This window comes from Aquila chrysaetos, chromosome 19 (genome assembly GCF_900496995.4).
Source record: "Aquila chrysaetos chrysaetos chromosome 19, bAquChr1.4, whole genome shotgun sequence".
Classification (NCBI taxonomy): Eukaryota; Metazoa; Chordata; class Aves; order Accipitriformes; family Accipitridae; genus Aquila; species Aquila chrysaetos.
The window spans coordinates 24,245,708-24,267,984 of NC_044022.1; the positions used below are offsets into that span (position 1 = coordinate 24,245,708).

The following is a 22,277-nucleotide window of genomic DNA, read 5'->3' on the forward strand; positions in this document are numbered from 1 at the left end:
ATAGAAAACAAAGGGTAGTGAACAACAAGACTGAGCATTAAAAAACCCAATCCAGTAGCCACTAACACTTTCAGAAGCATTTGAGTCTCTCTTTGTGGTCTTCCCATCAGGCCTGATATGGATAGTAAAGAACATGATCCAGCCCAGCCCGTATTACACAACACAACCAAAAAAATGATATAATGAGAGCCTTGTAAAGATGCACACAGTAGCAAAATCATTTGGACGATAGCTCAAGGAAGAAGGAATGACAAGAATGGCATGTCTATGCCTTTGTCTTGATTTCTAACCTTAAGGCTGGCCTGAGGATGCCATTACCAATAATGAAATGGAGCTTCTCCAGGTTGGAGGTGGGTCGGTCTTCGAGCATGCTATTACCCTGGAGCGTGGACTCACCATCGTGAAGTCTCTTTGTCACCTGCCAACCAGACACATTGCTCTCTTTCAGTACAGCCAGTTACTACGTCCCCCCCACCCCCATCCCAAATGTGTGGTGCTCCCCAGGAGGACTCCTCCACCAGCCAGGAGGGGTCTCAGAAGTTCTTCAGTCTAGCACTTTATCGGCGATGAGAGGGTGTGACTTTGTTGGCTTTAATCACATACGAGTGAAGCTGAAAATTGTCCTGTTTAGTCACACTCCCACCTGCTTGGTCTTTGCCCAGGGTTTCTACAATGGCACCCTTGCATCCCAGCTCTGAGCTGGTCCTGCAGCCAGAAAAGGGCCACCAATGATCTCTGGAATAACCCCAGCTTATTGGCACGGAAGGCCTGTCCCTTTAACTCAGTTATATTAAGAAAATTATTAAAACACTGACAGAATGGACCCGCTCCCCATGCTAATGATGCAGCCAAAAGCACATAAGCATGGTGCTGTTTGTGAAAACAGGGATGGCATTCATCCACCCACCAGGTCTCTGTCTCAGCCAGTCAACCTAGTCTCAATTTAGAGCTGCTGGAGAAAGACGGGCGTTTCTAGAGTGCTTTCAGAGCCACATTAGGGTAAGCTATATTGGGTCCTATTTCTCCCCACTGACCCTAAAGGGAAGGAAGGTGACTATCTCAGAGAGCATTTTTACGCTCTCAAGCACCTACAGCCAGGTGAGAAGGTGCCTGCTCTGGAAGTGGACATGGCAGTGTGTGAAAGAAGACTGAATCCATGTCTTTGCATTGCTTTCATCCCCCCCCCCCAAAAAAAAAAAAGATTTATTGCTCCTCACTCTTTTGAGATGGGATTTTCAAAAGCTCTCAGCTTGGGCTAACTGCTCCCGTGGGGAGTTTTGCCCCTGGCAGTGGAGAGGAGCGGAGGGTGGGTGAGACCCCCACCGCTGCTACCTACACCACGGTTGAGGGCAGGAATCTAAAAGCAGGGATAACATTCAGACCATCGCAGAGCGGTGGGAGGTGTCGGCAGCTAGATGGAGGGCTGTGAAAGAGGGGAGGGAAGGTGCCGGATGGATGGAGAACGGGAGCCGAGGGGAGGCCGGCGCGAGGTGCAGAATGACTCAAGGAGACACGGGAAGCCAACCTTTCCCCTTAAACACTCCTTAAATCTTTCAGGCAGAGAGACAGGTAGCGCCAAACCCAGAGGAGGGCTGGTTCTATGTTGTCTAGGGAAAAGCAGAAGAGAGTCAGAGAGGGCTGCAGACAATCCGACGGCACTTGTGCTGCCAGGCGGCCAAGCGTCTCCTCTCACCTCCTCGGTCAGTTTGGATTTCTTCTTGAGTGTTAAGGAGACCAGTTTGTGCCGCACACTGTTCTTCTTGTGCCCATCAATGTGAGTACTCTGCAAAGCAAGAGGCGTGGATGCAATGCGGTGAGACACAGAGCCCTGCCGAGTACGTGCTCTCCCTGCCTCCCCCAGGCTCCTGCAAAAGACCATTAATCCTCGGCAGAGTGAGATATTGCAGGGGCTGGTGGGAACCAGAAGTGTGGACCCATATTCCCGTGGCCCCCGGTAACCCAGGTCTGGCTCTGAATTTTGTAGATACTCTCTAATCAATGAGCCTCCCTCAGATCAAAATTACATTTTGGGGACATGTGAAAAAAGTTATGTTGAATACATGGCTGACTCCCAGTCAACCCAGGTCCACCCAGTTCTGCTGTATACCATTCAGGCTTGTTCCTACATCGCAAATGAGATGAGCAAGGCCACCCTCTGAGATGAGCCATTTGCACAGCAGGTTTGTGAGCTGGAAGTCATCTAGCCAGGGATTCATGGATGGGTAGTTACCCATTGTGGTTTCATCACCGTTAATCAGCTCTGTGCTCTATCAGAGCTCCCAGAAGAATAAATTTGATGTAGGACAGACCCAGGCACTGACTACCTATCATCAAGTTACTGTTGGCTTTCTATTTTCATACCAAATTTATGTCAGCTGTGGGATTAAAATGGCATGGATAATCACTTGTAATTTTACAGCAAATCAACACTTGGCTCCTGCAGATGTGATGGTTTATATCCATTACAAAGCCAAGTTGCTACTGTAAACCTGGTTTTGCATATCATCACACTCGGGGTCAGCTCAGACACCTCTGCACTGTTGTGCACTCTGCAGAGCAGATATAACCACAGGGGAAAATGACAGCTTAAATTTTCCTTCTCTTCCATACTACCTGATGTCTCAATTGGCCAAAATATGCCTTTTTGTAATAAACAAGCAAGAAATGGTGGTTAGAAAGAATGAAAGGTGATTCTTGGTGTATATTTTCACAGAATTACAATCCAGATGAGGCTACTATCCTTCCCAGGTAATTCACTGAAAGTGCTGAATGATATCACCGTCTCTAAAAGCTTGGAGATTTGTTAATTTACATCTGAAAATGCCTCCGGGGCTTGTCAAGATGATACTACAGAAAAATCTTGAAAATGCAACAGTGCCATCTAGAAAATGCCAATACCAGGTAATATCTTGTCCTGTTGAATAAAGTAATTGCCAGAGATGAAAGCAAATCAGTGCTATGGACAGCGATTTATCCAGATCAACGTCTTATCTGGGAAGGGTCCTAAGATGAAGTCCTGCAGTGACATCCCAGAATGCACTGAGGTTGCAATAGGGATTTTTTTTTTTTTTTTTTCATTTCCACAGCTTAATCTCCTGGTAACTCTTTACTTCCTGCTCCAAGATTAAGGGCACATTTTTAATTTAGTCTCTTCTGACCCAGGGCAGATCAAAAAGAAATCTCCAAATGACAGACCAATGACACAGGACATTGCATTCTCCCCATGTGTTTCTGCCCTGTGAGGCAGAGGAGAGAGATCAAAGCCCTGTGAGAGATATCAGGGCACTTTCCTTACTGTATTGCTGGGGAACATTCAGTTCTCCCTGTGAAGAAGAAGGGACAAGATCAACACGTGACACACAGGCAATTCTCCCTTCTTAGCGTAATTGCAAATGAAGACAACAAACTGCCTGCAGCAAACCCCACAAGTTGTTTCTTTCCAACACATTTCAATATCCAAAAGCTAATAATAATTTCTCTTTTACAGCCACAGCAGTTACCTCTCCTTCTCCCTGCAGAGCCTGCAGCTCTTTCTTATACGTCTTTTTCCCAAGAGTCTCATAGATTTTTGTCATCACTGGTATCTTCTCGCCACCGTCACTCATGGCTGTGTGATATTTCGGCTCAGGGAGGTCTCCCATGAAACGGAGGATAGTGATCCATACAGCAAGTGCTGCCTATTTGAAAGGAAAGATTAACTCCATTAGCTTGCACCAGGGCAGTGGAGGGGGTGGTCAAGCCATGCTGAATCCATCAGGATTGCCACTGTGGTCTCTCTGTACATCTGCAGAAGATAAAACATTTTCCTGCATCACACATAACAGTTTTGCCTGCAACATACACTCCATCTGAACAAGCCGGGCAGGCTGGTGGCTGGGACCGCAAATTCAGGCTCTGTGTTCATGCCGTCATGAGTGTGTCTGTGCACCCTAGAAGAGGTTTGTTTCTTGGCCAGGAGATGCCAACCTTATAGAGGGGCAGTGACCGACAGCTCCTAACCCACTGCAGAGAGGAAGGAGAACCACAGTGAAGGCAAGTTCATGGGCAATGTAATGTTCTTTATAGCCATGCAGGTGCAGTACGGTTCTGCTCTTGTACTGCTGGCTGTAGATCAAGTGTTTCTTCCCTGCTAGCTCTGCACTGGTGCATATGACAAGGTAAGAAGCAACTTTTACAGCTGCTGAGTAGCTGCTTTACAAGCGGTACTCGCTCAACAGTTTTTATCATCCAGGTCCTGAGCCTAGACCACTTCATTAATTGTCTTAACACAAATATCAAGGTACAGAGATGGACTCACCCCTCTACTGCTACATCCCTCTAATGCTTGTTGTCTTGTCATTGCTCAAAGGATGCTGGTGGGACAATGTCTACTGACACACGCGCAGCAGATGAGGGCTGTGCTCTCCGCCAAACCATGAACACGCCAGTGTATCCCAAAGGGAAACTGCTGGTGCCCTTTGGCTGAAGGGTTCCCCAGGCTTGCTCCCACCCACCCTGCCCTGCTCGAGGCTTTCCATCCCCTGCCTCACCAACTGGTCTCCTTCATCCTCATGGTACAAGAGAGGCTGCTTGAGAGGCCGGCGGATGTAGGTGTGTGTTGTCGTGCCCTGGAAATACGTGGCAGCGAACTTGGCAAATTTGTACTCTGAGAGATCTTCCTCCTCTTCCTCAGGGAGAGGCAATGCTGCATCCAGGTCCTCTTCCTCCAGCTCCTTCTGTGCTCGCTCAAGATCCTGGTGGGGAAGGACATGTCAGGCACTCAGCATGGCTTTAAATACTGAACTACCCTTTCCCTTTGGGCCTGACTTCTGTCCATCTGATTTCCATCCCAAAAGGAAAAGCCAGCTGGAGGGAAAATCATGAAATATAGCTCTGGAGCCCATGCAAAGCCCAAGTCCTGAAGGACATGCCTGTGCCCAGGAATGTCCCCAGGGCAGTAGGAGAAGCAACAAGCATGGCCCCACTCCTAGCATGGGGAAAGGGTGTCCAAGAGCTAAATGGCGTGAGCTGTGATGAACCATGAAGAAAAAGATCTCAAAGACCACGGCTCCTCAATGATCTTATAGTGATATTGCTCTCCTCCATTCCATGGCCCCAGAGAAAGCCTGCAGACTGCCTGCCTGTCCCCAGCCACAGCATGGTAACCCTCTGGGGCTACACAGAAGAGCCTGGTCTTGAAGGAAGCCTTCAGAGACCCACTTTTGTATTGCTGTACTCTCCCCTGACTCATTAATGTGTTGCTAAATCCTTTCATTGATAGCCAGGCTTGTGTATGTCTCTAGTACCTCGAAGCCGTTGGGTGCCTGTCCTTCCTGGCCAGGCAGGGAGGAGGTCGTCCCCAGGAATCCAAACATTTTGTCCACCATTTCCGAGTCGTTCACTGGCTCGTTGCGAGCTTTCTCCATTTTTTCTAAGAGCTCTTTCTTCCGACGTGCTTCCTCTTTCTCCTTTACTTCTCTCTCTGCATCTTCCCGCGCCAGCTGGGCCAGGCGTACCTGTAAGAGGACAAGTACAATGAGTGAACTGCTCCCTCTAAAGAGCTGGCACTAAATTCTGCAGGGCCTGGCTTTAAAAAGCCACACTGCCCTGTGCTTGGGGCACTATACCATCATCGTGACTTGGAGCAAATCAGTGACATGTCCATGCCTCAGTTTCCTAACTGCAGAGGGACAAAGCAATAACATTTTTTCCTTCCTTAGTGCCTGTTTAGGGGGCTTGGTCCATGCACAGAGACTCTCACTGACCTTATTTTTTTCTTTTATACAACAACCATGTATGTGCACACACACTCAGTGTCCCAGTTCCCCCTTCAGCGTTTATACAATAGCAAAAGCAAGTGAATAATAACCGTAATCTCTGGCATTCCTGTGCAACAGATCAGAAATTCTGGAGCAGCTTCAAACTAGTTAGAGCATAGAGTACTTTAGTGAATTAAATACAAACCGCTCAAGCAGGGCAGAAATCCCTCAGATGTTTTTGGCATTCCCCCTCAAAGGAGAAAAACCAGTCCCTGGAAAACAGAGACAGAGCCCCAGAAACAAATCAGTCCCTGCGTACTTGGTGCTTCTTTTCTGCTTCCTCTTTGGCTTTCTTGGCACTCATCTCCTTTCGGAGTCGTTCCTCTTCCGCCAGCCGAAGTTTCTCTGCTTCCAGGCGTCGATGATACTGGGGGAATAAACACAAGAGCCCTTCTGAACAGGCATCTACTTATTTTTGAAATTCTTTTTTGCTCTTTAAGAAACAATCCCCTGAGCACGTGATGCAGAAGCATGTTTATTTCCCCTCTCCCCACCTCCGTTTCCCATGACCGACCTCTTTTCCGCGGTACTTACCTCCCCCCGGAGACGCTTATACAGCCTTCGGGCGATCATGCCCCGGGCATATGCCTGGACGGTGAGGACAGCCCAGAGGCGGTGGCGGAAAGCCCTACGGACCAGGTAGCCCCGGCACCGTGCCTGAAACTCGATGATCCGCCGGCGAGCCATGTGGTACTGCTTGTGGAGCTTGCGGGATCGGTAGAGGGCCTGCAGTCTCAGGAAGCCGATCCGCATCTGCAAGAGGGAGCAGGATGAAACCACCCCACCACCCTGGGGCTCGCCCACCATAAGCAGATTTCCATTGCTAATCTCCTTCTTGCACAGCTGTAAACAAGAGCCACTGAAATCAGCCCCCACCAGGATAAGCCTTTGGGAGGGAGGTTCTCCAAGAGGGTGGAGAAATGAAGCCCTCCGGCTGCTGCACTGATTCAAAGCCCAGGAAGGACAAAGGCAGCTTCTTCCTCACTGAGTCCTACAGATTTTCTGCCCTTGAGAGGCCTCAGGGGGTCTGGTTGGTCATCTCAAGGTAGCCACAAGCCACGAGGGTTGCTCCCATGGAGGTCCAGCATCTGCAGACCTCCTGCCTGACAGCCAAGGTGCTGTTTCATGGCAGGAGGCAGCATTCTGACCAGCCTGGAAGTGGCTATTCCTATCAAGTTGCAGGCTTGGAGGATGATATTGAGACACTTTAGACCCCAACACACCTCCCAAATGACCTGCTGTTGGGTGAGAGCCAGCTGGGACAGGGAGAGAAGAGGGCCATGGACTGGCCTGGGGAGAAACCCAGATATGGTCCCACCTGGAGATGGAGTCTGTTTTTCAGAGGAAGCTGCTCTTGAGTTTTCAGTCACCTGGAAACTAGGGGAAGACTTTTAAAACCCCAAGTGACCTGTTGGTGCAATGGATGGGGAAAAGGACAACTAGAAGGTGGTCAGGTGCTTTCTTCAATGAGAAGGCAAAGCAGCAAGAGCAAACCTCCATTCATTGCTCCAACCGATAAAAGCCAACCCCACCCCCTACTCCCAGTGGGGCATTTTGAGCCAGGAAACTCTTACGTATGTCCCAGCTGAAAGGGGTAGGAAGGCAGAGGTGTGAGGAAGCACCCCTGTACTTACTGCACCATAGTTCTTCCTGCAGTTATGTCCACGCCAGTATCTCTGAATCATCAGGACTGAATTTCTCACTTTCAGGAAATTGGACCTGCAAAGGCATTTCAATCACTTGCCTCTGCGGTTTGGCCGCAAGTTATCATCATCTCCTGGGCCTCATTCTCTGGAGATTTGAAACTGAGCAGCCACGTGGAGTAAACACTGCATTTTTGCCCTGAAAAAGTCTCCTCCCCCAGCTCTCCTCGCTTTCATAAAAAGATCTGTAGGGGCTCCATCGGATAGGTCTCTGCAGGCAGGTTCTGCCAGGTTATGGGAATGGGCAGAGCAGGAGATGCTGAGACTGGTCCCTTCCTTCCCCCTGCCCTGCACCCTCCTCTTGCATCTGAAATCTCTTCCCTGCCTGCTCCCCCTACGTCAGTCCTAGCGCCTGAAAACGAATTCAGTCTCACCCAAATGATCAAGAGCAAACTTCAGCAACACCACCCTGCTACCCTCATCTGCTCCTCCCATCTGTCTTAGCCTGGCCTGGTCCTACCTGTAGACACCTCGGAGACAATCGCGTTGGAAGGGCTTGGGGGTCTCACTAGGATTACTGTGGGAAAGATTGCTGAGTTACCCAGCACATGCCCTTTCTGCAAAGCCTAAGGGACAACCTGAGTCACAGCCATGGCTCGGACAGTCAAAGAGCCCAAAGCCCCAAGAACTGTCCCTCTTCTGTGGCTGAAGCTTGTCCTTGGCTGCAGCTCCCCGTCTTCTTCCACAACTGTGCCGTGAGCTCCCCATGGGCTACCTGCCCCCCCCCCCTCAAGTCTGGCAACGAGGTTGCAAATGGAAGAGTCCTGAACCCGTTGGGCTCTGGGGAGAGCAACGTTAGTCACGCTGGATGACCCAGTGGTCCCATTGCAGTCTTGTGGGGATCCCCGTAGACTGGAGGCTTAGCGTTGCCTTCAGCAGGCTCAGAGTCCCTCTGCTGCATTGTCATAGCAAACATCAGCTCCCCTGAAGACAGCACTGAACAGGGACAGAACGTACTATTCTGACCATGTTTAAGGCAGTCAGAGAACACGTTTTCCTCTTCTTTCCTCTACTGTTTTCCTCCAATACTTGCTGCACCTGAGTGCCAACACATCAGGGCTCCCCTCTTCCCAGCTGCAGGCCGGGCAGGTCAGATGGGCACCGAGGGAGCGACGCATCCCCCAGGAGCCACTTGCTGGGTGAAGCATCCCACATCGCCCACCTCCCATTCGGCAGTGGGGCTCACACCTACCTGTCTTTAAACCCGCGGACCACCTTCTGGATGAGGATGACTTTGTCCGTGATGGCCTTGTCTCTCTCAATCTCCAGCAGCATGTCGTGGTGGTCCTGTGGGACAAAGTGACACAGCAGCCATGTCTCAAGCTCTCTATCTGCCTGACGTGTGGCAGGAGGGGTGGTATGAGGCCCTTCCCCAAAGGAGACATCCAAAATAAACTCTTGGGACATTTTACATCCCACCTACTCACTGGGGAAATCCTAACAAACCCTAGTGATCTACTGCCTTTGTTCCTAAATGACCCAGAGCATCCAGAAGCTGCATATGCAATACTTTATAGTCTGAAAACAACCAATTGCATTTCCCTTCCATGCAGAGCTCCCTGCTAGTGCTGTCAGCCACGGGAGCAGTTCCTGGGAGCACTGGAGAGGTTTGGGAACAAACTCCAGGCTGCCTGGGTCCCATCATTCCCTCTAGCCAAGGCTGCAACGTCTCCATACCCTAAGAACAAACCAGCTCCCTGAAACACTGAATTTCCTCGCCGTGAGGCTTTCAGATGCACCCGTCCAAGCTTTCTATTGATTCCTCCCATGCCGTTTGTAACTGGGATTTCTTTCCCGGTTGCGGCACGCTGAGCCCCGCTGCGCTGGGTGCAGCAGAGACAGCTCCACACGTTTCCTGCTTTGCTCGACCTCACGTGGCCCCTCGGGGCCTCCCAGTTTCTCAGTTTCCTGCCCTGACAGCTGTGAGATCTTGATAACAGGCTCTGGAAAGAGCCACTGGTGGGAACAGCTTCTGGGGAAGAGATGGGGCTGTTCGTGCCGGCGATGGTGTCGGGGGTGAATGTAGACACGAGCGGTCAGTGTTTACCGCTGAGATTTTTACTGGAGAGAAGCCTTTGCTTACCGCCTGGTTCCTGGCCAGCTCAGCCTCACCTTCCCACAACAACACAGGAATGGGTTTGTAAAGAGAGATGAGTGTGACTGGGGCTGCAGGGGACCTGCAACGTTGGGCTGCCCTGTGTCAGCTGGACCGATGCAGAAAGGGAGGCTCTAGGGTTGCTTGTCTTGGGTTGGTCAAGGACATGCTGAAAGCAAAGTGAGCCGGTTCTGCTCTCAGTCCCTCTCTCTGCAGGGCTCTGCATGGACATCCTTCCTGCTGCTGTGCTTTTTGGGTGAAGGCAGGAGATGAGGTTGAGCAACTGAGCCCAGGAGGGAAAAGGCCGTGCGTTGTATGCGACTATTTCTGCGTCCGTATGGGTACGTGCATGCATCAGTGCTGGCAGAGTGTCAGGACTTCCTCCTGCCCACTGCTTCCTAAACCGGCCCCAAATATCCTGCCTTGGCCCAGGTTCTACCCACTGCCACGTCAGCCCAGAGACCATGGGAAAGGGTCATGTTTCGTGATGGAAAGGGAATGGTAGGAGACCCCTTTGCAGGCAAGGGTCCCAGATGGCAGGGGGGATGTGGAGAGCCACCTACCTTCAGGAATATCTTTGTCTTGCCGATCTGCCAGTCATCATCCTTCCCAAGCACTGCTTCAGCGATGCGCTGGCATGTCCCACGCAGGTCGCCCTTGTAGGAGAGTGGGTGGGATTCACCAGGACCAGTCTCACCCATTGCTCCTCCCAAGCCCAGCGGGGACCTTTTCTGGCCCCAATTCCAGCAGTTTTCTGCTAATGAGGTTCCCAGGGCTTTACTGTCACCACATAAAAGGTGAGGGACAGGGACAGGCTGAATATGGCTACCTGTCCCTGACAGCCCCATAACCATTTTTCCTTCACTTGGAAAGCCCAGAGCACCACTGTAACATCTGGGGATCAAATGTTGCATAAGAGCTTTTGGAGAGAATGCACACCCCATAAACATCTCTGGAAAGCCCAGCAGAGAGCAATCGTTACCTGTGGAAGAAGATGCTCACCTGCTTGTATGCTGGCTTCACCCCGGGCATGAGTACCCGGTACCGGTCCACGAACTCCACAAACGTGTAGCGGATGGGGTAGCCGGCTCGGCGTATCCGGATGGTCTCCATCATCCCTGAGTACCTCAGCTGACGGACGCACAGCTCCCGGTCAAAGAGCTGGGGAGGTTACAGGACACGGTGGTTTGATTACAAACCTTGGCCTGGATTGGCCATAGGAGAGTGGGGACACTGAAGACGTGTGGGGCAAGCAAGTCAAGCAACCACCCAAATCCTTCACTTGGGGACCCAAGGCCGTAGGACTGTTGGCTGTCACGGGCCTGATCCTATGAACTGCTGGGTGTGTTTGACTCGCTACATCTCTTTAATTCCTGCTTGCAAGACTGGATGTGTCCTACACATTACACAAAGGACCGAGAGGAGAGCTGGAGAGCACGATGCAACGGTGAACATCACCTTGGGAAAATGGGCAGCAATTCTGCGTCTACAAGGGTCAAACCATACAGTCACCTTCGCAATGACGACTCGTGGTCATTAACTTCTGGCCGCCACTCTGAGCTTTACCAGCATGATCACAGCACTCCTGTTCGGGCAGGGCAGTGCCGTTTTGCAGGCAGAGGAAGCAGAGGACCATATCAGCGAAGGCTCAGACACTCAAAGGTCTTAGGGCGCCTACACCAGTTCATCTTAGGGTAGGTGATACCCCGAAGTCACACAAAGGAAGAGTGCAGCCTTGGAGATGCTGGAGCCCTGAGATAAACCTGTTATCATCAAACCACCCTGTCCAGGAGGACATCCAAGGAACTTAAAATGAACAGGTCAGAACTGAGACCAGCTGAGGGTTTCAGGGAAAGCACAAAGCTCAGCTCAGCATCTGTGGCTGCTCCTGACAAGCAACTAACAGTTTCAAGGCCAGACAGCAGCCATAGGTAACCCAGTCCTTGCAGATGTTTGCTAATAAACTTGGCTGCTCTCCCTTGCTTTGGGTGCCTCAGGGTGGCTAATGAGAGGTGCTACTAGATGGGCAGATCTGCTGAAACAAAGGGAGGTTCAGAAAAATCTCTGCCATGCTTCAGTGCATTGAGGAGGATCCTGGAGCCCCTGCGAGCACCCTCTTGCAGCCTGATGTTGTCTGCAGGGAGCATCCAAAAAGTCTTCAACCCAAGTGTAAAATAAAGGCGGATGTGGTGTGGTGCTGGCACACCACAGAAAGTCAGGACAGTAAATCGCAGCCTGGGTCAAAGAATTACTGCCAGGGTGTTATTCATCTGCCCTCCCTTCAGCTGTCTAAAATGGGAGCATCTGTGCATGTACAGACAGGAGCATCTAAAATGTGAGTCACCGAGGCTCTCGCTGAAGTGAGTGAGGAGAGATGTAGGTATGTGCCTGTATCTCAGATATCCCTGTATCTCAGATGCATCTCCTGGGACAGCAGGATCTGCCGTATGGATGCATCCATCTCCCCATCCACGGAGGGAGCTTTTCGACTAGCTCGTAGGAGCCACTTAACCATGAAAGTGCTGGAGTGAAGTGAGACAGATCCTGATCCCAGGAGAAGACAACGGATGAATGAGTAAAAGGCAGAAAGTAGCATCATCCAGCTTTGGCCTCAAGCTGTCCCTATCTAAAGTGGGTATTGGGGACAAGAAAGGTGCGGAGGAAAGAGGTGTGTGTTGCTCTGTCTCCCCCTGCCATGAAGCAGAAGGGTAGGCGAGAGGTTGTGGGCTTGCAAATAACTGTCTGGAGTTTGTAGGGCTAGTTCATTGCACATATGGGCAACTATGAGCTCCTGGCATCGGTCTCTGATGAGGCACAGACTGCTGGAGACAGTTTTGACTTTCTTTGCGAGTTTTTTTTTACCTAATTCATCCCATGCGTTTCTCTTGACTAACCAGAGCAACAGAGCAATACTCAGAAACAGCAGCGTGGGATGATGTACAGACCCAGAGAACTCCAGCCAGCATCCTGATGCAAACAATTTTTTTTTCCCCAAAGCACATTTTAGAAGGAAGTAAAAGCTTTAAAATAACATAAAGTAACAAACAGTCAGGACTTTCCACTGACCTTTCACTTCCCACTATCCCATTTCCTATCACTATCAGTACACTTTCCTTCAAAGCCAGGGACAGAAAATGAACTCCCAGAAAACATTCTCTTTTGCAGCCACCCTGCACAGCTCTGTTTACCACTACCTGGGATGTTTTTTTCCTTTGTATTATTAAACCAAGGACAAAAATAAATCTAGCAAGAAATCACATTTCATATCATATAGCACTACAGTCTCTGATTCAGTGTTAGCTTATCCACTCACTCCTTTAATGGGGAGATTAATTTCTCTTTGCCCAATTCTTACAAACTTAGAGCTGGTTTTATGTCCCACTGAAAGTTTTGTAGATAAATGGGTTGGACAGAGACTTCTGGCTTAGTGCTTGCAAGAACTGATGAAATACAGACTTCCTGTGCAGGACACAAAATGCCAGACCGAATCCCAGACACACAGGTGTAAAAGCAGCTCAAAGTCAGGGCATTGGAAATAATTTGTTAACATCAGTTCAGGATGTACATCTATTTCTCAACATCACCCATGTTCTTAAAGGTGGTCTTGTTCAGATCTCAGCTCAGATGATAATCTCAGATCAGACATATTGTTAATTATTAACCCAAAGTATGCCATTAACATGCTATTAGGTGCCTTTTTGTGCTCACCAAAACCAGGATAAGGGCACAGTAAACTGCTCTGAGAGAGCCACCAAACCTTTGGCCCTGCATCATATTAGCTTCACTGAACAGCAAAAATAAGTTTCAAACAACCACTGCTTGTACATAACAGCTCTGAAATTCAGTATTTTATGCTTTTTTGCACTCAGCTGAGCTTTGCTAACAAGCACTGACTTTAGATAAAGCTCCAGCTCTGGCTAGATTAACCGCTACTGAAGTGCAAAGGCATGGGCAAAATGATTCACAGAAACAAACAGCTGAAATTATTATTAAATAAAGCTCTTCCTCCTCAAGCAGTATCACTATTAAGAGTGGTGAGCAGCTAACAGTGATTGCTAACAGCACCAGGGTCCAATCCTAAAAGGTGCTGACAGTGGGATCGGGATGTTCAGCACCCACCTTATTGTCTGCCTTTCCCTGAAAAACTCGGAGTCCCCTCTGTGAGCAGTTTGTGGTCAGGGGGATTTACAGCCATCTCCTTCCCTTTCATTTGCTCCTTAAAGTTTGTCCCCAGAATGTTTGTTGCTTTTGAAGCAAGTCCCTGGGAGTCAAAGCACAATAATTCCTCCCACCTTTCCTCTGTGCTATTTTGCCTCTTGTTTCTCTGCTTTTAGAATGGTGCTTTTGCAATTTGTGCAAAAATATAGCAGTTGAAAGGATCAAACGGGGTGAAAACGAGTGAGACCCCTTGGGAGCAAAGATTTTGTAGACAACACCCATGGGAAGGGGAATCACTTTTAGAAAACATTGAACCCTGCCATAGGACTAAACCCAGGGCCCTACAGCTCAGCCTAAGTCTCTAGTAGGGAGGTGCCTACCCCCGGTGGAAATTCGGAGGCATTTCCTATAGGAGAAGGGGCTGCAGGGTGAATTCCTCGAGGTCATCCTTGGGAAGAAAGGCAGGGCCAGGAGCTCCCCTCTGCAAAAAGTTTTGGGGTGCTGTTGGATCGCAAAGCAAGTGCCTGATTTTGCCAACCCTTTGGTGACTCCCTTGCTTGCTGAACAGGCTGTGGGTTGGTTTTCGAAGCACCCAGGGTCAATCCTGACTCCACTGACGCCTGAAGGAGTTTTGCCGTAAGCTCCGGGGCAGAGCGACTGCCGGTCCTGTACGAAAAGCATCCAGGAGAGAAAAGCAGGACTTACCATGGGCTTCTTGTACTCATTGGGCTTGATGCAGCGGACAAAAAAAGGCTGGCACACGCTGAGAGTCCTCATCAACAGCTCCAGGGACCGCTTGAACTGGCTGCTGAGCGTCGGCGAGCGCTTCCTCGTCTCCGCTCCCTGCAAAACCGCGGCGGAGCGGGCTCAGGAAATGAAAGGATAACAGCGCTTTTCCCCTCCGGCCGTGTCCCCAGGAACCTCCGGCGAGAGCCGGGGCTGGAGCGGGGAGCAGGGCCAGGGGTGGTTGAGTGTTGCAGCAGGAGAGGGGCAGGGCAGAGCCGGAGAGCTTGCAACAGCCACACTCTGGCAACCTTCTCCATACACCTCTACCCAGCGAGGAAAAGTGCCATAATTTAATTTCTCCTGCTCAAACCTCCCTGCGTGACTGGCAATCCCATCTGCCCTATGCAGAGCTGCAAGGAAGATCTGCCGACGGGAGCAAACAGCCCAGTCTGGGCCATCAAAAATCTCTGTATTGCAGCTTGGGGTGATGCATCTGCCCAGGGATGCTCCTCAGAAACAGCTTGGGCTTCCCTGTCCCCATGCATCGCAGTATGGCCATGCCAACCCCTCTGTCGTGGTTCCTCATGTCACGCTGAGCCCCTCCTGCTCCCTGGCGTGTAGGACTAGAGACCCACGTAAGGTAAAAAACGAGCCAGGGACACTTTTGCTGCCGGGTGACTCTGCAACAGCTCCACAAACTTCTGGTAAGGTCTATATTCCTCAGCTGGTACTACAGGGAAGATTTGAGTTGTGTTTGGAAAAGAATATTAACTAGACTAAATGAGGTGGGTATTCAGGGTGAATCAGGATGATTTTGAGTATTTAGCTTGGTTTAGATCCCTCAGTTAAATTAGTAACCCAATATTGATTTTGGGACAAGTGTTTCTAAAGCAGAATGAAGATGTTTCCCTTAACAGCCCCTTCTCCCTGCCCTGGGAGGACCTTGTTAAACCACCTCCAAACTAAATGAAGCCCCTAGCTCATTTTATGTGTCTGTCACTATTACCTGAGGTCATTACACACCAGTCACAGCGGTGCTGTGTGTCTCGTAGGGTCTGGTGTTCAGGGAGCCTTTGTGGGGCAGCAGGTACTGCTGGTGGGTTGGAGGAAGAGTTGGGCACCAGGATGCAACTCCATCCGAATAAAAAACAGGGCAAACTGTGACATGACTAGTGGCACGACCTGGTGGCTAGGGATTTCCCAAAGGGAAGATTTCAATGGGATTTTAATGCATTTTTCCTCCAAACATCCTCTTCTTTGCAGGTGGTCAAGCCATCCGTGGAGTCACAAAGTCCCCATTTGCACTGGTCTTGCTGTTATGTTTTGCAAGGTGCTGAGTTTTATGTCTACTTTTGCTGAAACCTTTTTGTGCGCTTCATCGTAGCGCTAATAACCTGTCAGATAACATTCCCCCTCCCCAAAACTGAGGAATTTCATAGAATCACAGAATAGTTTGGGTTGGAAGGAACTATAAATATCATCTAGTCCAACCCCCTTGCGATGGGCAGGGAATTTGCACAGCTCAGGTTGGATATGATGTTGAGACAAACCCAATCAACGCAAACACAAAGTCATCATGGAATTCCAACAAGAGAAAACCCAGGTCATGCACACACCAGAAAAACCTGGCCTTGTCGAGAAGAGCATGGGGGGCTATCGGTGATCTCTCCCAGCAAAATCCTCCCCAAAAAGACAAACTGTTAACAAATCTAGATTAATTAATGGATGCAGCTGTTACCTGCAGAGCACTGTAGAGTGTGGTGCTCACATTCTGTCATAGATTTGATGAAGAATAGGCTGTTTCAGCAAGAATCCTGGTTTGGATAGCTTTGATTAATGTTTTCTTATCACTTTGCTAATTATGGGCAAGGGGTCACCTCTGTGAAACGTGAAAGGATAGCCACAGGGGTTAGAAGCAGCAACAGACGCAGGAGCAGGGCTGGAAGTTGGAAGCAACTGCACGTTAGCCAGGTTTGTCAATTTGGGCTTGGCTGGGAGAGGTCATTTTTCAGATGTGGTGGTAGGAAGGGTACAAGACTTTGTACAAGGTTCTACAAGGGAATGCATGAGTGGTTTGCTCCCAGACAGCAAGACCTGCCTCTCTAGGTTGCCGATGCCTTGCATTTCTTCCTTGCACGCATCCAGCTCTGGTAAAAAAGAATGGTGTCATCTCCATCCTTACACCTGAGAGTTTTTTGCTGGGAGGGGCTGGCGGTAAAGGACAGCAGCCAGAAAGCAGCTTGTCTTCCTATCCAAATTGTCAGAGTGGTCTGGGCTCCTCCTGTCAAGACTGCACCATCCCACCCGTTCGCATGCTTCCTGGGCCTGACGTTTGCGCACAGACCCCTCTCAACGGTGGGCACCAGCCACACGGGCACTATCCAGGTCCTCAGCTACACAACGAAACCTCCGGCGAGGGATTTGCATCAACCTCCTCTTGCAGGGACAGGGTGACACCACTGAAGTCATGGTGATTCCTATTCCTCCTGCCTCAGCTCAACACCGGTGTGGGGAGAATCACACCTCTTCCCTTACTCCAACAAAAAAAGAGTGGAGCAGCCTGCCAACACACTCTAGTGAGGCACTGAAAATACAGATTTTACTGCAGAGGAGGAGCATTTTTTAGCTCAGAACAGACCCAGTCCCCGTAGCCTGAAGCAGAAAAAGCTGAACACATTCTTCTTTTCCCCTGGCCAGACATGCCTTAGCTTTCAAACTCTGAGACTGTAGCATCTTTGGGACACAGACTATCTCTTCACTGGTGTCCATACAGAGTCTAGCACAGAGGAGGACGTGACCTGTGTGTCATGGGGAAGGATGAGCAGGATTCACAGGTGCTGTAGCCCAGATTGGGGCACTGAGTGATCACTCAGCCTGTGTTCAGCATCAAAGGAAAAAAAGCAGAAGAGAAAAATAAGAAAAATAAGAGAATTACATGATATACAGAGAAGCACCATCTCAGAAGAGAAGTTCAGAAAGATGTGCAGACCAGCATGACATTCAGACATGTTTCAATGCCACTTCTTTCTGCCATCTCAGGCCAGCCTGAACTTCAGAGGTGCAGACGCAATCGTGGCTGTTTGCAGTAACATAAAGACAAAAGTCAAGGCAGAATATCATCAGTAGGACAAAAGAGGACATTCCTCCAGCACGGGGTGTCTGAGATCCCCAGTGGCACAGCTGGAGCATTAGGCCATTTCCCAGCATCTTTGTGAAGCTGTAAAATCTCTAGGGACCTACTCAGACTCCTTCGTTTGGTGTCTTGGACACATTTAAGTACCTATCATGTGTCCAGGGCTGAGAAAGCAATAACCAGTTCAGCCTATCTGCACCCTGTGGGATCCTTTCATCCTACATTAAGTAGGATGGTCTTATACAGACCCAGAGTTCCAGCTAGGGCGATCACCAGGTTTCTTTCTCTGTAACTTTCAAACCAAGAAAACAGAAGCAAGGAGAAAGGCAAGTACGAGGAGAAATGTCACTGAGCCAGAAATGGTAGGAGTTACTCCTGCTACACCTCTGCACCTTCTCCTCCCACTTTAAGGAGAAGGCTGCCTGGGGCACCAGGATCGCAGTGCTCAGCACTAGGTCTGCCGGGGAGATGGTGACCTGCTTCAGTGGAAATGCAGAAAGATGAATTACTTACGGTGAGCTAGGGAAGGAGAGAGAAGCATGTACCACCAGCAATACTTTGGGGAAAGGTTCTGGACAAAGGACCGTCCTCCCATCTCTTTAGGATGAGAAAGTCACTAAACATGATGTGCTGTTTATCAGCCTTTTTTCTGAAGTGTGAGGAAAATGATGTTTGTTATTTTGTTATACAAAATGTCACTGGGGTGGCCTCGGGTGACCACTCAAAGTTGAGGCCCCCTCACAGCAGGTTCTGCGGTGGCATATAGTGAAGAGACAGTCTCTCTCCTAAAGGCTGTGCAGTCTGGAAAGTGCCATCAGATGCAAAGTTGACATGGGCTACGTAACAGTGCCGAGTATCACTATTTTGAACTAAACCCCCATTTTATAAAACTTACTGATGTTGATATATTTGGAAAATCTTTTTTTGGTTTGCCTCTTCCACCCTTGCCTCATTGCCTCACAAATACAATAATTATTATTCATTAGAAAACCTACAAAACATGAGGCTATTTTATAAGAACTATGACAACAGAAAAATTTTAAAAAAATCATCAGTGTTATGTCTCCCATTTCCCTGTATCTCCTGTTGTTGTCTTCAGAGAAAAAGGGTGGCCTGGGCATTTCTGACAGATTTTGCACAACAGTTCTCTCCTGGACTTAATCTCACCATACCCTAACTCAGTAAGGATTATTTTTTTCGGTATGTGGCATCGGTACAACGCTAGAGCAGCGCCCAATGACACCTTGCAATCCAAACAGTTTGCAATCATGATACGGAGGGGAAGGATTCCAGCTCTGGAATGAATGACTTTGGGTCATTTTGGGTCACATCCCCCTCATTGGAATTCCAAGTCCAAACATTCAAGACACTGCAGAGGTAAGAAGGGTTGAAATCCAGCCCCATGCAAGGATCTGAATGTTGAAAGTCAGGTCTATCATCTCCAACATAATCCTCTGGCTATTGAAAGATTGTCACGGAAATGTGAGCAGAGTCACAAAGCTAACATCACAAAATCTTTACCACACAGTATACTACCCTATGGCCAAATATCTAGCAAGAAAGGTTTGGGAAGCTATCAGAACCAGTCAGGAGATGAGATGCAACAGAAAAGTCCTAAAAAAGGTGCCAAAAGCCTGTTTCAAGGATCATGGCAAAATTCAATATTAACCGTGTCTTTGAAGGCTTGGATTTGAGCTCTCCCCCGAGCAAGAATTAACCCTGCTCTGAGAATGATGGCATTTCCAAGCAACTCAGAAATGCAAACCAGGAGTCTCTCTTCACACATGAACTGTCACCTTCTTGCCCCAAAAAGGGCAAAACAGGGCCAGATTTGCAGTTGCATGGAGGAATAATGTTCCACCAAAGCCAACATTGGCACCATGATAAACAACAGCCAAATCCCACAAATGATGCATCTGAAGTTAATGAAAGTTATTCAAATATCAGAAAAAATCCTCAAAACTTTGGCTCGGGCTGGTTCTGATTTTATCCAAACCAAATTCCCATCATTAAAAAACTCTTCTGAGTTGAATCCTAGAAATAAATGACACAGTCGCACACCTGTATCTATTCAACAAGCCATAAAAATGCTCTCCGTCACATTCGTCACTTGAAATGGATCCTCTATAGATAGTGCAGGAGGAGGAATAAACTGACAAGAGCAAAGCACAATCCTTGCCAAGGAGCGATGAATATACAACAGAGGAACTCATGTATTCAATTTACCTTTGGTGTGGGTGTGGGCGACTGGCCAAATGTGCTGGATGCATAGCCACAGAGAAACTACATGAAGCATAGGTGAAAAAAAAAACACAAAACAGAGACAGAGAAGAGCAAATAGTGAAAAGAAGGAATAACCAAAATGGGAGCCTGACATTGTTAGTCTTGGAAGTCCAGCTGTTAAAATATCTCTGAATAAAATGCATTCATTCTTAGATTTTTGTCTATCCCCCTCCTGGCTTTTCCCCTTCATCTCCACGTTCACATCCCCGAAGCTGGGGGAACTGCCACCGTCCAGCTCTTGCCTCTTGGAAACAACTCTTCTGCATCTTCTAACCTCACACATTATCCACCCAGTTTCAGCCATCTCCACTCCTCTCCCTCACAGACCGTTGCTCTCCTGTGATCAGTGCTCTCAATAGACAGCAGATGCGAAGATGCAAGCAAAAAGCAAATTTTCGCAAAACTTCAAAAGAAATCCCTCCCTTCCTCCCTAATTTTAATCCAACTTATCAGATAGTTTCTACGGAATTGAAATTTTTGCCAAGGGGAAAGCCCCCAAATCTGCTATTTGTTTCTCTTTCCCTTCAGCGATTTCTACCCCGACTGCTCCTTCTACCTGTTACTCAAGTAAGCAGTGCTGTCAGACTGTGCTGGCTAATTCCTCAGAGGAGCAGTGTATAATTCCCACTGAATCCATCATTTCACCTGGCACCACTCAAAGAAACGTTCTGATTCTGCCAACACATGCAGATCGACCTCCTCCATGACAGGCATGCACAAATCAGGCTGCACAGCCCCATGTGCTCCAGCAATACCCAGTTCACCACACAGGTTTTGTTGTGCACAAATATTAGGTCTCTCAGGGACCAAACAGTTACTACAATATTCAAATATACACTCTTGACTCGTTTTCAAACTTCTCTGATTTGTGGCTTGCTTAAGTTCCCGGCATATAAGGATCCCATTTGAAAGACTGAATGGAAAGCAGACATGGATTTGCTTTTTGCTGACTCACAAAATCCTACAAACTCATCGATAAGCTCCTGAGGACCAAAGGTTGGAAGCTGTTGACCAAAATGCTTCATTATTTGATTAAGCCCTTAGCAGAGCAGCCACTTGTCTGTTTTTAAGGGAAGATGTTAAATTTGACCTGGCCTGAGTGTCTCTGGAAGGTTTCTCCATGGATTGCCTCACTGATGCTCGGGGAAGGTGCACTCACTTCCAAGAAGAGCCTTTGCCCCAGCTCTTTGCTGCATGTAGTCAACACCTATGACCCATGCTCACCTACTCCTTCTTTTGGGAAATATATTTTAAGAAAGGGGCTGCAAAGATTATTGAATTTTGGTGGAAAGCAATGGCAAAATCGTCTCAGCCCCATGATGGATCCTGCTTGTCTGAGCAGGTTTTTTTGTATGGCGTTTAGGGGATTTGTGGTCTCCCCGTTCACACTAACATTGTGCATGATTAGGGGAGCTGGTACACAATGGTTGCTCCTCTTCCAGTACCATGCCAGTCAGGTTACAAATCTCTCACTCAAAAGAGAAAAGCAGAGATCATTAAAGTATCAAAGCACAGGGACCACCACTCAGGACAGATTCTGAAGGTGTTTAATGGAACCATAAAAGAAAAGGTTTATTTCAAAAAAAGTGCTCTGATGCTTTAAAAGGTCTCAGTTCTCAGGTCCTAGACAATGCCCAGGTGAAAATCTCATTTTTGCTGTCATATACTTCCAGCATCCTTTAAAGATGCTTGGTAGGTATCCCTGTGAAGAAGTCTGCATGGCTGTGTAAACCTGAGAGCTCCATCTCATCGATTCCCCAGAGTGCACCTCTGCCTTGCTCAAACAAGCAAGAAATCATTTCCAAGGTGAACCGCAAAGCTTGCACTGAAAATAAAAAGCAGTGAGGAACAAGCAATAAAAAGCAAAGTAAATGGCAGTACTAATGCTAAGGGAGTTAGTGCCTAGTTCAGCAGGAGTATCCACATCTGGGGATAGCTCTGAACCCACCAGGAGTGTCATGCCAATTGGTAGCTTAATTGGGGCTGATAAACATTATCTTGTTCCTAATGAAGTCAAAAGGATAGTGATTATTCCTTTCAGCAGGAGCAAAACTGAGTGGCTAAAGATTATGAACAAAGCTTGGAAACATGTCTGTAGCCTATTTAAAGACATTTCTTGGGAATTTAAACATTTATTTCCCTTAACAGGCAAAGGAATTCAGCACTTCTATCTGTTCAGCACTCCTGAAAGTACCTAAGTCCCTTGGACCATCAGTGACATTGGCTGGCATTGGGAAACAGGACCCCAACTTCAAAAAAACTTGGTTGCCTTGGAAAAATTTTTCCCCACACCCTCTGCAGTCCCATGGCTTTGCCTAGGGAGACTGGGGGATTTGGCCATAGCGACCTATCTGTGTAGACTTTCAGGTTCTTCAAGGCTG

General features: G+C 48.5%; 1 protein-coding gene across 4 annotated transcripts in view; it reads right to left on the reverse strand.

Moving 5' to 3' along the window:
- The window catches only part of MYO7A (myosin VIIA), a 104,246-nt gene that overhangs the window by 25,257 nt on the left and 56,712 nt on the right, over window positions 1-22,277 (reverse strand). For 2 of the 4 annotated variants that reach the window (XM_030042258.2, XM_030042257.2), the window contains 12 exons: window positions 14,460-14,597; window positions 10,599-10,757; window positions 10,160-10,252; window positions 8,694-8,788; window positions 7,433-7,517; window positions 6,333-6,551; window positions 6,058-6,165; window positions 5,286-5,495; window positions 4,530-4,733; window positions 3,501-3,677; window positions 1,694-1,783; window positions 291-418 (listed from right to left, as the gene is read on the reverse strand). In XM_030042258.2, coding sequence (XP_029898118.1) covers window positions 291-418; window positions 1,694-1,783; window positions 3,501-3,677; window positions 4,530-4,733; window positions 5,286-5,495; window positions 6,058-6,165; window positions 6,333-6,551; window positions 7,433-7,517; window positions 8,694-8,788; window positions 10,160-10,252; window positions 10,599-10,757; window positions 14,460-14,597 — 1,706 coding nt within the window. Of the gene's footprint in view, window positions 1-290; window positions 419-1,525; window positions 1,784-3,500; window positions 3,678-4,529; window positions 4,734-5,285; window positions 5,496-6,057; window positions 6,166-6,332; window positions 6,552-7,432; window positions 7,518-8,693; window positions 8,789-10,159; window positions 10,253-10,598; window positions 10,758-14,459; window positions 14,598-19,839; window positions 19,897-22,277 lie in introns of all 4 variants that reach the window. The other 2 variants (XM_030042255.2, XM_041118586.1) reach the window with 2 other exon arrangements.